Source organism: Echinops telfairi, unplaced genomic scaffold, assembly GCF_000313985.2.
Source record: "Echinops telfairi isolate 266 unplaced genomic scaffold, ASM31398v2 ScPeMD7_60;HRSCAF=208, whole genome shotgun sequence".
Classification (NCBI taxonomy): Eukaryota; Metazoa; Chordata; class Mammalia; order Afrosoricida; family Tenrecidae; genus Echinops; species Echinops telfairi.
In genome coordinates this window covers 2,492,493-2,510,117 of record NW_022103958.1, presented here as the reverse complement: position 1 = coordinate 2,510,117, position 17,625 = coordinate 2,492,493, and the positions used below count along the sequence as shown (strand labels likewise).

The 17,625-nt window shown below is 37.9% G+C and overlaps 2 protein-coding genes across 2 annotated transcripts; both read left to right on the top strand.

The window, feature by feature from the left end:
* The first annotated feature begins 427 nt into the window (after nucleotides 1-427).
* LOC101643416 (olfactory receptor 4A5-like) lies at nucleotides 428-1,423 on the top strand. Its single transcript, XM_030885855.1, has one exon. The coding sequence runs from the start codon at nucleotides 428-430 to the stop codon at nucleotides 1,421-1,423; it is 996 nt and encodes a 331-aa protein (XP_030741715.1).
* Nucleotides 1,424-13,414: 11,991 nt separating this feature from the next.
* On the top strand, nucleotides 13,415-14,332 carry LOC101643731 (olfactory receptor 4A47-like). The gene has a single exon (XM_030885837.1). The coding sequence runs from the start codon at nucleotides 13,415-13,417 to the stop codon at nucleotides 14,330-14,332; it is 918 nt and encodes a 305-aa protein (XP_030741697.1).
* The last annotated feature ends 3,293 nt before the right edge of the window (nucleotides 14,333-17,625 follow it).

Genomic DNA, 17,625 nt, shown 5'->3' with positions numbered 1-17,625 from the left:
TTATCACCAGAATATGTTCATTTAAACACAAATTCTTTCTTCTCTTTGTCATAAATGACTACTTTCCTTACCACCAACTATTTTAAAAACCAAGTATTACAAGAATTAATGACTTTTAGGTATCTAACTGGTCCTTTCTGAAGAAGACACATTAAGATTTAGACGTAGAGCATCTAGTTAAGCCCAATCCATTCATCTGAGAAGATATAGAATTATCAAGGGACAAAATAATGCAATTTTGGAAGACAAATTCAGTCAAATTTTTCCAAATATTTATTATGAATAAACCACTGCAGATGACTTACTTGTGAGGAAGTACTCCATTATATAATTGATACATTCAGAATGGGGTTCATAATTTCATGATTGCTTTACAGGTGTTCTTCTCCTGAGCTCCCATCACTGAAACAGACCTTGTTATCAGTAAATGAAGAATAATGTAACAGAATTTGTCCTCCTGGGACTCACGCAGGATCCTGAAGGCCAAAAGGCACTATTTGTCTTGTTTTTGCTCATCTACATTGTGACAATGGTGGGGAACCTGCTGATTGTCATGACTGTTTTTGCAAGTCCCTCCTTGGACTCCCCCATGTACTTCTTCCTTGCTTATCTGTCATTCATGGATGCTGTTTATTCTACTGCCGTTTCCCCCAAAATGATTGCAGACTTACTCTGTGATAAAAAGACAATTTCCTTCCCAGCGTGCATGGGCCAGCTCTTTATAGAACATTTATTTGGGGGTGCTGAAGTCTTTCTTCTGGTGGCAATGGCCCATGATCGCTATGTGGCCATCTGCAAGCCACTGCACTACATGACCATTATGAATCGACAAGTTTGCATCCTGTGGTTGATGGTGGCCTGGGTGGGAGGGTTTTTGCATTCTATAGTTCAACTCCTCTTTGTGTATAGACTCCCCTTCTGTGGCCCTAATGTCATTGATCACTTCATTTGCGACATGTACCCCTTATTGGAACTTGCTTGCACCGACACCTACTTTGTAGGCCTCACTGTGGTGGCCAATGGTGGAGCCATCTGTATGGTCATCTTTATCCTTCTACTAATCTCTTATGGGGTCATCCTAAACTCCCTGAAGACTCACAGTCAAGAAGGGAGGCGCAAAGCTCTGTCGACCTGTAGCTCCCACATCACAGTGCTTGTCCTCTTTTTCGTCCCCTGTATTTTCATATATGTTCGACCAGTTTCCAACTTTCCCATTGATAAATCTGTGTCTGTGGTTTTTACCATGGTCACTCCTATGTTGAATCCTCTGATATACACCTTGAGAAATTCTGAGATGAAAAATGCTATAGAAAAACTCTGGAGGAAAAAGTTAATCAAAGGCAGAATAAGAATATGCACCCAGAATGAAAATATCATTGCTAATTCTAATGCAACACACTTTGATAATAAAGTATCACAATGAGGTGGTTAGTCAGTTCAGTGGATGCTCTAGGAAGGCTTCTCTTTGTACTTGTAAAGGCACTCCATATGTAGGATAAACTATTCTTGAGGTTAGAATGAATATAATGGAGAAATTCTATAGGATTGAAAAAGAGGTCCAGGCATTTTTCCTGTTATAAATAGAAATATAAAACTAAGCTTACATTATAATCTTATTTTTACTAAAATGCATAGAAATGAGACTTGAACAGTTTATTTTATTTTAAAAGAGAATAAAACAAGTTACTTCAGAAATTTTACTATCTGCTAGAGTAATGAGAAAAAAATAGACTAATATTTACAAGAAATTTATGGAATCAAAAGAGTGGTTTAAAAATTTCTTATTCATTATTCTATTAGCACAATAAATCTCTTTAGCTGTATTATGCACTTCTTGTTTAAAATTACTTCTATTTCACAATACTACCCAAAGTGATTTATTAATGCAATGATATACTGATCCAACTTCCAACAGCATTCTTTAATGGAATATAGAAAGCAATCACCAATTTTATATGGAAAGGAGCCCCCGGCAGTCAGGTTATCCTAATAGTGACCTTATATAGAGTTTGCAAGTCTGTTCCTTTTTTTTTTTTTAAACAGGGCAGATAGCCTAGCCTCATTTTTCTCCTGCAGGGCAGCTGGGATATTTGAAGGATCGACCTTGCGGTTATCAGCCCCATGCTTACCCAACAGAACCATTAGAAGTACATATAGCTAAAGCATTATTGAAGAATAAGAACAAAGTAGGACATTTCACACTTATCACAATTCTCAGAACCTAATGCATTGTTTCAGTAGTCAAAAGGCCACAATTTAGACCAATGGTACAGAGCTAAGAATCCAGAAATAATTCTATCTGGCTCTGAACAGCAGGTCTTTGAGAAACGATCAAATCCATCAGATGAGGAAGAAATTTTCTATTTATCGAATTGTGCTGTCAATACTGGATATCCATTTTCAGGAACATGAAACAAGGTCCATTTCTCACACCATCCATATAAATAAACCAAAAATGGATCAAATACATAAATTTCAAACTGACAACGGTAAAGTTCATGGTTGAAAATATAAGAACAAAGATGCTTCCAAATATATGCTATAAACAGGCTATTAGACACAACTAGCTATGCACAAACAGCAAAAGATAGACTAGATAATGAGGAGCCACTAAAACATATATGTGTGTTCCTCAAAAGTCTTCAGCAAATGAGTAAAGAGAACTTACATATTGGGAAAACTTTTTGGCAAACACATACCTAACAGGGGTCTAATGTAGAAACTATATGCAAAATGTCCAAAGTACAAGAGAGAGATAACAATCCAATTAAAGGGGTGATAAAAGACACTTCACACACACAAAATGAATTCTGGTGGCTAACAAACCCTTGAAGAAATGCTTGCGATGACTCGTCATTAGAGACTCAAATAAAAACGTCAATGAGATACCATCTCACCCTACACTGATGAAAAATAGGTAAGACCACAAATGCTGGTAAGACTGTAGTAAAATGGAAACTTTTATGCACTGCTGGTGAGATTTAAGATGGTACAATCACTAAAAAAAATTCTATAGCACTTCTTTAAAAAGCTAGAAGTAGAAACATCATGTAAGCCAACAAATCCATTCTTAGGAATATAATTATATCCTAAAGAACTAGGAGCCATGACATGAATAAACATATGCACACTCACGTTCACTGCCACATTATTCACAATAGCAAGAATGTGGAATCATGTAGCTGCCCATCAACAGTTGAATAGATAAACTGTAGCACTTGTATGCAATGAAATATTAAACAATAAAAATTAATGTATCTAGGAAACAGTTCTCAACATGGATGTGTCTCGAGGACATTTTATATAGTGACATATGTCAACACAAAAAGTAAATATTATATAAACCCTTATTTTAAAAAAATATGATGCGGGAACCTGCAGGCCCTCCGGTCTGCATTCCCTCTCTTGGCCAACAGGGGTTCCCCAGTTCTGCACCTGGGGGTTTCACCCCCACTTCTCCAAGGTTCTTTCCACATGTTTTTTCATGCCCAGTTGCAAACTCCCGCACAGCTCCTGTGAGGCCTTGCATGCCTTCCAGAAAGAGCATGTATTTTTGAGACTGTAATACCGGAAACTATCTCTTTCTTTCATAAACACTCACTTGCATTACAATATGTGCTTCTGCTGCATGAATTCTTTCAGTGCCGCAAAGTAAGAACCCAGATACCCCAGTCCAGGAACCGAACAGAATGATATGATATATGTATTTGTTAGATCTCTCAGGGGAGAGGTACACCTTGGTCCTTGGCTCTTCGCGAGAAAGAATTCATGATGAAGCCTGGTTTGTGATCCAAGTGAGTTTATAGAGAATAGAGCCAGTCTCAGATTCTACAGTAAATGGAGCACAAGCCAGACAGAGTGCGAGGCCCAGTGGTGGGACTGCGGCCTGGCTGCTCCAGATCACAGCCTGGCTGTGCTAAATCCTGTAGTAGCCCCAGGGAAAGACAGAGAGGGCGCCCAATCAAAACCTCTGGTCTTTTCAGGAGCGCCGATGGGAGGTGTGGTCCACAATACTGGTCGACCCCATTGGCTGAATCAAATTCACCTGGCTTAGATGGGCCAATCCAGATGTAACGCCCACCTAGGTGTACCACCCCTTCCAGGCCAGAAGCTCGAACCTCTGAGCATGCCCAAGCCCTATGCTAGCTACCTGATCTATGAATAATTCCAATGAATAATATTTTAAAAAGGAAAACCAGATAGGTTACCAGGGATGGAAAGGAGGGAAGGTGAAACTAAGGCGATAGTAGATGTGTTAATGCTGGTGAAGGGAAAGGCAGGACACAATGTGGAGGAATTTACAGTATGACCAGCAAAGGAAGACACAGTGAGGCATATAATAAAAAAGGCCAAATATAGTAAATGTTATAACAATAGTAATAACAAACAATAATTTGTGAGTAGATGTTCAAGCAGATATGCATATTAAATCAGCGTGGGAGGTCAAATGGAACCACACTAGCGTTCACATTTAGAAACGCTTGTAGAATTTAATAGGTACAGCAATGAAAACATACACAGATTCAAATGTGTTGTTGCTAGGTGACACTGAGTTGGTTCTCACTCTTAATGACCTTTTTCACACCAGAAGAAAACACTGCCAGGTCCTGTGTCAACCGCACAATTGTTCTTATGTTAGACCCAAGAGTTTGTAGACACTGTCAGTCCATCTTGTCAAGGGCCTTCCACTTTTTTGCTGCCCTTCTACTTGACCAAGCATGATCTCCTTCTCCATTGATTGATCTCTTATGATAACATATCTACAATATGTGAGATGAAGTTTCTCCACCCATGTCTCTAAGGAGCATTTTGGGGTAACTTCTTCCAAGATAGCAACCCTATGCGCAACGAAAGGAAACACTGTCTGATCCTATGATAGCCTCACAACCATTGCAATCCTTGAGACTATTGTTGCCGTCATTGTGTCAATCCCTAACTTGGAGTCTTCCTCATTTTCATTTACCTTCTGTTTACGAAGTCTGATGTCATTTTCGTGGGACTGGTGCCTCCTGAGGTTATGTCCAAATTATGGAACAGCTTTGCCATCCTCACTTTTAAGAAGAATTTCACACAGTAAAGCACCTGTTCATATTCAGTAAAACACAATTAAAAATATTTCTAATAGTTCCCCTTCAATAATGAAGGTCATATTAGGCATCCCCTCCCACCCCCCATCCCCCATAAAAAATCTGGCTTCATCCTAGATGAACATTTGCTGGAGAACAAAACCCTCAGCCCCTAGTTATTCACCAAATCAGCCATGAGTTTATCAGCTTCTTTTTTATTTGTGCTCACATTTTCCAAGTGCCTCACCACACTGTGCTTGCCTGTTCTATTTTTGAATTTTTCAAGCCAGTCGTGGCTGGCTGTGAAAACTTGGGACAGTTCAGCACTTGCTCCTGCAACGTTTTCATTAAATCACTGTGGAAGCTGTTAGCCTTCTTGCATATCATTTTCTCTGATATTCTGTCACCATTGAGCTGTTTCTGATTTATCCAAATTAACAGTACCTTTTCAACCTCTTTGATGGTCTGGGTTCTATGTTTCATAGCTAATGATTTCATACCTTTCAATACATTAACCACTTTAATCACAGCCCTCCCACCCCAAATGCTTATCATGTTGGCTCAGCCATGTACTCAACTGCACAATAAGACAGGATTTCTTTCTTTAACTTTATCGTGGTTCTTGTATTTTTCTTCTTAGCTTTGTTGTTGGTTTCACTACCTTTCCTTGAGCCATGGTTATAATATTTTATGCAAACAAAGCACAATAATAATCATAAGAAGAAGCACAAGAGAGCAGTATTTAGACTGAAGTGTCACTCTTTAGTGTCTGTGGTGAGATACCAAAGGAGACTTACTCTCAACCTGTAGATGAATTTTTCAAGTTGAATTTTCTGCTGGACTATCAAGCAACGCTATGAACACCAAGCAGATTTTTTTTCAAACTTTACGAGTACTTCAAGCTTGGTGCAGTTCAACAACCGAGGTATCACTGTACTACAGATTGGTGTCTTAGACAACTGATGTGTAGTTTTCCATAGCTCTGGAGACTAAGTCTCAGAAATAGGGAAATAGGGAAGGACCCAAACACTGAAGACTTCAATCCTTGATCTTGATCAGAAAGGGCTTCAAGACCTCCTCACTTCCAGCAAGCAAGGTTGTGTTGCCTGCATATCACAGGTTATTGATAAACCTGACAGTAGGATTGATCAATACTTTTCCTGTTTTACACAATGTTACTCTAAAGGCCAAATCAAGAGCAACCTAACCATAACAAATAAAAATGGAAGGAGATCTCACAGTCATGGATCACAAGATTCAATATTGTCATCATGTCAATATTTCAATGTTTGCTACAGAAATATATAAATGCAATAATTTTCCTCCTAAACATTCCAACCACCTTCCTTAAAAAATAGATAAACATTTCGCAGATTTTTGTTACACTGTCATGGTCATGAACTCACAATAACCATACTAATCTGGAAGCAAAATAGGCTACAAATAATCTCACCTCTCAAACTCCTGATTTCCATGCTCATGATTTCCATGCTCACCATGATATGAGCATGGATATCTGGAAAAGTTGTCTAAGATCTAAAAAATGTATCAATGAGGAAGAGCCGAATGAATTTTGGCTTAATATGGGATACAAGGCTTTTCCCCAGCTTTGTCTCCCCCAAAGATATGCCAAAATTTAGATGCTGTGTGTGGTCAGATGCTTAGAGATATTCTCCCTGAAGGCATTCAGACTGCTGTCTGGTCCATTGTAGGTGGGGTTCACACCCTACCGATAATGGTTTCCAAGGAGAGCCAGAGAACAGGTCAAACCTGCTCGGTGACATTCAAGTTAGGCTGCCATCCTGAATCTGGGTTCCGCCCATTGTGTACTCACAATCCCTCCCCTTCCTATTGCATGTATATCCATCCCTAGGTCATCCTCCTCTCATTATTGTATAGCCTATAGTGCAACCCCTTCCTGTGATGTATGTCTTTACCTGTGATTAGGGGGCTTGCACAGCCCCCCAAAATATATAAGTCTTGGTTAGTAATAAACTCGCTGTCACTTTCTCCCCGTTCCTCTCCCCCATCCTTGCTCCCCTGTTCCCTTTCCTCTTGTTCTCCTTCCCCTCCCCCTCTCTCCTGCCCTCCTGTCTCCCATCTTCACATGGACCACTGAGAGGGCTGAGGTGAGTATGCTACCATGAAATGTGTCTGACTCCACTATTTCAATCCCTCTTCTATCTCTCCTTATTCTCTATGACTTTATTTTATATATATAGATAGATATAATAGCTGTACAATTGCACCTATCAAACACATGATTAGTTGTGGGGATGTCCTTTCTGCCACAGCTTTAGGGAGATTTATCCCTCTTCTTGAAAATCCCACATAATGACTTAACTTTATGCTGTATTGAGCACCTTAATTTTCAACAGATATTGGAGAACATTGTTAAAATCTGGGAATATTGCTCTTATTGACAATATAAGGTCTAATAACAAAATAAGCCAAACCAAATCCACTGCCATTGAGTTCATTCTGATTGATATCAACAGTACAACACAGAGTAGAACTGCTTCCCAGAGAGTCTGAAACGAAGTCTCTAAGGAAACTGACAGTATACTCTTTGTCCCACAGAGAAGTTACTGTGTTCAAACTACTAATCCTACTATGAGCAACCCAATATGCTACCCACTATGCCACGAGGGCTCTTTTACTAAGTGAACGGGAGAGATAATGGGAAGGAGGCAATTGTAACTGGACAATGCCCACTGGTCTTCCTTCTCTGTAAGTGCATTTCTGAATAAGAACATATCCTTCCTCCTCAGCAACATCGTTCACCGGTTGTTTTGTGTAGACAGAAACAACTGGTAATATCATCCTCAGAAAGGGTTGAAGGATAAGGGTCTAGCATTTATAGTATTTCAAACTGTCCTTTGAAATGCTTTATACTGTTTTTCATGTTCAATTCTAGAGCCTATCAGTTGTATTATTTCCTTTTGAGATTTCACAGAGAATCTGTTCTACTACTTTCTTAGCTTTTGGTAGAGCCAGGAATCCCTTTACTTCCACTAAAGCATTACATGGTATATTATACAGGGTTCTCTAGAGAAACAAAACCAGGACACTAATGCTTTTATATATATTTATATAGATAGATATATAACATAAAAAATATACAGCTAATTAATCTATAGAGCAGTACAAATAGCTTAGTGCAACTCACTTCCATGAGATAGCTAATACACTGGCAGTCCTTCAATTCTTGAGGCCGCTTGGTGCAAATCAAGGAATCAGCCAGCTGAGTCCTCTGTAGAGCAATTTAGGCTATCCGGCCACAGGCAGCAAACAGTAAGGCAGGTAACCAACAGTCAGCCAGATGATAGGGTCTGACAGTCCTGAGCTCAAGAGATGTATATTGCAGTAGTGTGGCAAAGCAAGTCTTGACGGAATCTCAAGCTGCAGAACACAATCCATGTGTTTGGTGTCCCACAGGTAGTGTAGCTTACAAATAGAGGCACAGAACAAGCAAGGTAGCCATACACTGGTCTGATCATCAAAGAGCAAGAGACAAGAAAGGCGAGACTTGTCGAACCATTTATCTTTGCCCTTCGATTAATCCCACATGTGTTCATTGGCCAGGTTGACACAATAAACCTTAAATATCTCAACCAGTGTGATCTCATGTTAGCCTAACAGAAAATATCTTCATAGACATTATTCCCAGACTCACATTCACAGGTAAAGTGCTTAGGACTCCAAACTCTGTTTTGAAGGAACACCATGCAATCCCTAAAATGACTGAACCCAACTTTATGTGTGCTTGAGTCAAGTTTACAATTACTTGTTCTGAAATAAATTTTCTTGGTCCTGGGAGTAAGATCAGATGTCATCTTCCTGACTGAAACTCTTTCTGTGACAAACTCAAGACTTTCACTCTTAGGGGGATTGTGGAAGTTGCATGATTTTATGTAACTAGATGCCCTTGGTCAGGAGAAAGATGGGGCATTCTACTTCCATAAAAAATTATAGTCTTGGAAACAAAGGGACAGTTCTACCCTGTCCTATAGGTTCACTAGGAGTTGGCATCAACTAAAGAGCAGTGAGTGAGCCACTCCTGGATAGGGGTGGAGTCAAGCCAGTCAATCAAATGGTAGCTTGATGACACCTCCTTTGGGGTGTGGCTGTTGGTGTGAGAGTGAGGGACTCAAGGAACTGCTCCTTTCTGCCACTTCTACTTCTTCTCTGCTAGGCCTCTATGCCTGCCTCAAGGGGTGCACTCATGTGGGCCACCCAAACCTGAACCTGGTTGGCACCCTGACCTTGGATCCATGTGACTCTGCAGTCACTGGTCTGTGATCATTCTACTTCCTGCTTCAACATTCTGTGTCACTGGCTTGTGGCTACATGAGTCTGAAGAGGGATTTATGCACTAGCATTGGATTTATGGTCTTGAGTTGGATTAGGTTAGGATGCTTTCTTGATATAGGATCACTTCTTGATATGAAACTTTGTCTTATGCAGTGTCACTGGATTTGTTTCTCTAGACAATCAGGCCTATACACAGGGATGCAGTTTCCTAATGATGCCATATCAAAATACTACACAATGAAATGTTCTAAACCACAGATATTCATTATATCACAGTTAGTTGCACATCAGGCCTATCGATGACTCAGCAGGAAAATATTCCCTGTGTGTGGCTGGTTGTGTGGATTCCTTCTGAAGCAATAAGGAAAATCTGTTCTCCATCCCTAGTTCTCTGATAGCTCCGGGAATTCCTAGGTTGATTCTCCAATTTAATATAACACTGGGTCCTCTGTCTCTCTGTATCTTCTCATTTTTATAACACCAGTGGAATCAGCCCTACTTCAGTATGACCTCATGCTAACTTGACTAATAATATTTGTATAGATTCTAAGTATAAACAGAGGCATTTTCATAGGTAAAGGGGTTATGACATCAATAGATGCTTTTGAAGAACACAACAGAGTATTACTCTGCTTTCTATCCATTTGAGTTATTCCTAATGAGTTGTTCTGAAAGCAACTTTATTTATCCTCTTATGAAAAGTTTTAACTTTTACAAAGTTAATACTGAACTTATACGCCCAAAATGTTTGCTTTAAGGTCATAAATTAAGCAAGAGAATATTTACAGACGCCAATTCTGTCCACTCCTCTTCCCTCTTGGTGATTTGACCTCAGGCTGTTCTGTTGTGATCTTCTCCCTTGAGGCCCCTGGTTCTCTAAGTCCTGATCTTTGTGGGTACTAACCTTTTCCCACCTTTCCCACCTCTGGAGATGTGGAAGCTATTCTCAGAATTATGACTAAGGTCCCAGTGAGTGTAATTATGTAGAATCACCTTTGGAGTTGAAGAAATTGAATGACCAAGCCATATGTGTTGCAGTTCAAATGTAAATAAAGTATCCATGGATTTGTGCTCTTACCACAGAGAGTCTTTGTCAACACAAGTATTTGGGTGAATAGCTACTTCAGCAAATGAAATCATGGACTCAAAGCATAACAAAATGTGAATAGGAGATTATTACCCACCCTTCGGGCACTCCAATATTCAACTATGCTGCACAAAGTCAGGCCAGTATGAACTGAAAATCAGAATGCTCTGAAGGCTATTTCACTACTTTACTTCTCAAATACAAGCTATAAAGTACTTATCTAAACAATTCACAGTTTGGTTGTTCAGAAAATAGACTTTTCCTTAAACCTCAAACTACTTATTTAACTTCCCTTTGTTCTTAGCACAAGTTTACAATGAAGATTCAGACTTCTTTTGTTGACATGACATTTTTCATATTGTTTTTAAAAATGCCAATCATTTTAAAAGCACATCTTTTTCTCCTGAGAGACTGAGGGGAGACAGTCTTTTTGAAGCATGGAAAGAGTTGACCTTATAGAAGTAGTTCTTGGTGTGGGGATGGTGCATCTGCTATCTTACTCCCTGTGTCCACAGAGATGGCATCAGCGCATGAACCTGCTACCTTTTAGGACAAGGGAGGAAGCACCACCATTCACAACTCCAGTCCAATGACTGTCTTTTAATGCTTCAAGTAACTCAGGGAGCATTTTTATGCTTAGTCATCAATAGATTTTGATTCATGTCTAGTATACATAGTAGTGAGATTTGGACAGTCATAAGCATTTAGTGCTCTCCAAAGTGATTCTGATAATCACATTAGAAATTCTTTGTGATAATAAAATATATGAGAATTGACTGGATTTTGTATTATTCTCTTTGAGTATTTTCATGCCATGTGGATCCAGGATATATCCCACTGTGCTAATGTTAATACTCTTAGGAACTCACTTAGCGGTAAGTGTAACTCATATAATATTTTAATATTAAATGTGAATATCTTACATTTATAATAGTGGGCAGACTATTGTAAATTTTTTAATGGAGTCAAATGAAATGTTCTTCAAGCACTGTTGCAAATATTTTCATTATCAGAAAATGTGGTAGTATCAATAAAACTTGAATGATTGACTTTTAAGAACTTAAGGTGTTGTTATGCAAGCAAGTTAGTAATTGAATCCATAGACATGATTGGCTAAATAAGAAAAGGACTGCAATTGGCCATTGGATTTGTCAATGTGTAGGAGGTTTTATTTAGAATTGAGAATAGGGGGCTTTGCTTGAAATAGCTGTGGAGTTGTGGGGTGTAGATTATTTCCTCAATGGCTATTTCCTGCTGTATAAATGTGTGGACAGAATAACGCAAAACTGAGAGGAAAAGTAGTGATGCAGGAAATGGAAGAAACAATCACATGAGCACTTCTTTGAGTGTGATCAGGAGAATAGGATCTAGGGTACATGTAGAGGGCTTGACCATAATTAGAAAGGACAATCCATGAAGAGGAGGTCCGGAAAGTGTGAGGTCAGATATTGAAGTCAAGGTCAATAGAGATTTAGAGACTATTTGGATTTTATTTTGATGTTCTTACCAGGATTGCTTAAATACATATCAGTGCAGTGAATATTCATAATATTTTGATATATATTTTTGCAAATGTGCAATTTTGCTTTCTTTTATTTAGAATCAGCCTTCACAATCAATTTCATTCTTTTATGTACATCACTAGACCCAATGCAATCTGTTTATAACAAAATGAAATTATATACTTTTATATTTTCCCATGTTCACATAATCACAATTAAGGATTTATAAGCACAGTTTTATGCTTATTCTTTCTTGTGTAACTGCACCTTGTGGGAATTCTCTAAAGTACAAGTATAACTGTAATTCATTCTTATGAATTAGAAACAGATGTATACTATGTTGTTTGGTTTTATATACTTGTGACTTTTTCTCTATTCATTGGAATTCACTTAGAATATTTTCTATATTCTTCATTTTTGATGCCTAATAAGTAATTCACCTATGACTGTATTATTATGTACTGGTGCTTTAATTTGTATAGGATAGATTATAAAGAGTGTAATTATTGTGATGTATGTTTTCACTTTAATAAGACATTGCTACAATTTGTTCCAAAATATTTAAAAATGTGTTCTTTACAGTTGCTGGTGAGTACTGTAAGAAATTATCTTCTTCCAGCTATAGTTTTGAAGAGTTTTTCCAACTTTTTTTGGACAGTCAGAGGGGAATAAAGTCATAGCTGTTATTGTATTTTGCATTTTGCTGTTAACAGATGAGCTTCCTCATTCTCTCATATGTTAGGTGACCCCTTAGACATACACTTCCTTTACCTGATAACTTATCCTTTTCCCACTTTGTCATTAGGTTGTTTGTCTTTTACAATGAGCTAGTTAGAATTTTTTAACCTATTTTAGATATGTCCTCTAAACTGTAAACACTTTTGCAAAATTAATTTTCCATTGATTGTTTTTGTTGCATTATAAAAGTCCTGGAAAATTATGAAATCATCAAATATGTCTAATGGGATTATCAGTTACAGAGAATTCTTCCATTCCTATAATGTAGAAAACCATTTCTTCTATTGACTTGAGAGTAAATAGAAAGTAAATCTTACTTTGTTTCAACATTAAAACTTTGTACTTAGTTTAATTTTGCTTACCATACTGCAAACCATAGTAATATGTGCAATATTATTTACTTTCAGATGAAAAGCTAGTATAGAAACCCCTCTATTTAACAGTCTTTTTTTCCCCCTGCATACTCCTAATTTGTTTTGACATTAGTCTATAGGATAACTAAGGTTAGAGACCATCTTTTCATCAGTTTTATAATCTTGTAGTCTTAGTATTGGAAAATAATAAATCACAATTCTTAATAATTGAATCCATAAATTCAAATTATTTAAAAAATAAAATTATCTTAAGACTTCAAAATTCACCAGGCATCATTATATTGACAGGTACACACGCTCTGTGCTCTGAAATAAGGACACACAGACGAGCCTATGGAACCACGGAACAATGTGACTGAGTTCATCCTCTTGGGGCTCACTCAGAGCCTTCAGGGCCAGAAAATATTATTTGTCATGTTCTTGCTCATCTACATGGTCACAATGGTGGGCAACCTCTTCATTGTTGTGACTGTGGTGGTTAGCCCAACCCTCAATGCCCCAATGTACTTCTTTCTTGGCTACTTATCATTTATGGATGCTGTATATTCTACTTCAGTTACTCCAAATATGTTTATAGACTTACTCTATGAGAAGAAAACCATTTCATTTAAAGGATGCATGACTCAGCTTTTTATCGGACACTTATTTGGTGGGGCTGAGGTTTTACTTCTGGTGGTTATGGCCTATGACCGATATGTGGCAATCTGCAAACCTCTGCATTATATGACCATCATGAACCAACGAGTATGTGTTCTGCTCTTGTTGTTGGCCTGGGTTGGAGGTTTTGTGCATTCTGTAGTTCAGCTTCCCCTTGTTTACAACCTTCCCTTCTGTGGCCCCAATATCATAGACCACTTCATCTGTGATATGTACCCATTATTAAAACTTGCCTGCACTGACACCTATGTCATTGGCCTCACCGTGATTGCCAATGATGGGGCAATATGTGTGGTCATCTTTACACTGTTGCTCATCTCCTATGGAGTCATTCTACATTCCCTGAAGAACCTTAGTCAGGAAGGGAGGCGCAAAGCCTTATCCACCTGTGGCTCCCACATCACTGTGGTGGTCCTCTTCTTTGTCCCTTGTATTTTCATGTATGTGAGGCCTCCTTCCACCTTGCCCATCGACAAATCACTGACTGTGTTTTACACTGTCATCACCCCTATGTTGAACCCTTTAATCTATACTCTAAGAAATGCAGAGATGAAAAATGCAATGAAGAAGGTCTGGATCAGAAAATGCAAATAATTTGGGAAACAAATGTGACCCTAATTTTTGGTAATAATGAACTTTCTAAGAATCTTGTGTAAATATATAATTATAAATTTCATTACATTTTGATTTAAAAAAATCATTTAGTGATTTTTGCGATGAACAAGTTAACACATATTTTTTCAAATATCCACTTAGAACAATTTATGTATTATTTTTAGTATAATATTGCTATGATGAGACTTAAGAGGTATATATGTGATGACTCATGCTGCAATTAGTACTAAAGATTTATTTAGCTGAGAAAACATTTTATCATGTCTATTTCTTAAAGTGAATGCTTTTTTAGAATTAAGAGCTCTCATTACAAATTTCATTATAGTACAATAAAATGCAATATCATAATGAAATTCACCAAACACACACAGCCCATATGAGCATTCTAATTAAAATTGTTTTAATACATGATGTATAATATAAATCAAATACATTAATTTTGTTTAGTATGTAAATGTGGGAGAGGAAGTTGTGCTTTAGAGTTCTAATATTTATAATTTAAGTGTAGCTGGGTCAAATTTTCCTTACTATCACTCCAGGTATGACAAACTAGAATTGTTTTCTTTTAGGTTTCCATGCCTCTAATCTTTCAGAAATAAATCTCCGAGATTTAAAAAAAAAGTTTTTTTTAGTGTTTCTTTTTAAAGTATGCTTTTACTTCCAACATTTTCATGACTAGATGAGCACTTAAGCATTTATACCACTCTGAAAAACTTACTTATATTAATCAAGAAAGGTTGATATAAAAAAAGCATCTAAATGAACAATATAGATCGGAAGAAAAAGGACTAAAACGCACTTATTTTACCAAGTGGGAAATCTTTTATATGCTTTTAGAGAGTTATATTTTCATAAAGGTTTGTGTTAAATTAATATTTTAAAATATCTAACAATACCTTTGTTAGTTGTAAATATATCCATTTATTTCTAGATGGAGTGTCTTGTATTTTTAATAGGACCCACATCTTGCCTTTTGTATGTAAATTTTGAATGGATTGGTGATTTAAGAACATCTAATATACAATTCAAAACTTGACGTGCATTATTGGCCATGAGGTAATTGCCAACAACGAGGCTCACATATTATGCTGTTTCAACTCTCATACCCCTTGCACCGGGAGGGCAATGCATTAGGCAATAATAAAATATTAGAATATATTGCTTAATTTGATAGAGGCCTCTTCATAAAATAGTTGTGAACCTATCTATCTATTTCTGAGTCAGGCTTAAAAGAAACAACATGTGCCACTAGCATCATAGGAAACATATGATCAAGTACATCCATGATTCCTACCCCTTGTATTAGACTAGATTTATGAGGGATATAGTAGGGTGAATGGGTCCTTTACATTAGTGGAGACACACTGTGTAACGCCCTACCACAAATTCAATTCTGACTCAGCCACCTTTGTGGGTTTCTGAGACTTTAACTGCTTACAGAGTAGAAAACCAACCTTTCTCCTGAGATGCAGCTAGTGGTTTTGAACTGCTGACCACAGGGAGCTGGATGGCAGCCCAACGCATTGCCACTACACCACCAGGGCTCCTGACACAATGTCTAAGGCTAAGTGAACAAGGATTGCTCTTAAGAGTTAGGATCCCAACCAAGGTGTTCTTGTTTTCAAAACAAAGCCTATCTAAACATGTTTCCTCAATCTGGGGGTGACTGCAGAAACGTTTTCTCAGTAATACACTTTTCTTAGTCTTATTCATTAGAATTCAGCTAGTTCTGCCTCATGGTGACCCTATTGGACAAAGTAAAACTTCCCCTGCGGCTTTCCAAAGCTGTCACTGTTTGCAGTAGCAGAAAACGCCATGATTCTTCTGTGGAGCCGCTGGTGAGTTCCAAGTGCTTACCTTGTGATCATCCTCTTAGTGCTCCTGACTTTGTCAAATCCAAAAAAAAATAAACTCACTGCCATCAGGTGTACAGTATAACAGTGCTCTGGGCTTTGGAACACTAAATCTTTACACAAGTAGAAAACCCCATTTTTCTTCTTCACAGTGGCTGGTGATTTCAAACTGCTGAACCGATAATGCCAAACCCAGTAAATCACCAGGGCTCTATAGTCTGATTATGGTGCCTTAAAAAAAAAGAGATACTTTTGAGTCATAAGAGAAAAATAATTTTGTGATCAGGGGTAATATCACATTTTCAACAAAGCCTAAGTGGACATCTTCTGAAATTATTAAAGCTTTGCAAACTGTTTGTAGAAAGGCTCCCTACATGAAACAGTCATTTTTAGATTTATGAAGTTTATGAAAAAAGTCCTTGAAGATATCCAGGATGAGCCAAGAGAAAGGAGATCGTCAATGGTGATGAATGAAAAAACTGTGGGTAGAGTTCAAATACTGATGGGAAGAGAGCTTATAATTTACATTCCTGCCATAGCTAGTGAAGTTTAAGGGAACATTTTGGCGCCCAAAAGTATTTGGAAAGAAATGTTTTCCAAAGCATTTTGAGAAAATCACCTGTCCATATTGAAACAAATGAGATGACTTTATAGAATAAAACATATTCAGACATGAGTCTCTTATTTATCAATCATCCAGAGAGCAAGGTACAATCAAAATAGTGGCTTCAAAGGGATCTGCTGGTCCAGTGAAACTGAAGGTAAACATTAATTCAGAAGGTTATAGAGAGTACCTTTTGGGGTCTTAAAGTTTTATCTTGATTAATATTTTAAGGGATCCAGAACAATCACTAAGAGTTAGTGTGAAAAGGCTTTAATACAATTGAAAATTTTTCTGATGAGAAAAAAGATAGGAATGCTGCCCTGAGGACTTGTTTTCCATCAGGATAATGTACCTACCATATATACTCGAGTATAAGCCAACTCTGATATCAGCCATGGCACCTTATTTTACCACCAAACTTGAATTAAAAATGTGCTGAAAAACTCTGCTTACAATCCTCAAGCAATTGGACATCTCTTTACAGAAGGGTCATGGGGAGAAGACAGGTCAGTCAGGGGGCAGTATAGTACTGATGAAACATACAGCGTTCCTCTGGTTCTTTAATGCTTCCTCCCCACGACAAAGGAGAGCCTGTATGAGGTAGTTTACTGTCTCATCCTGGCCGATAAACACATGTGGGTTTAATTGAAGGGCGGAAGGATAAATGGCTCAGTGAGCCTCACCTTTCTAGTTCTAGGGTCTCTTGCTTACTGATGGTCGGACCAAGGCGTAGCTGCCTTCGCCAGTTTCTGCTTCAGCTTGCAAGGCTCACTTCCTGCAAGACATCCCTGAGGAGAAGCTGCATTGAGCTACCC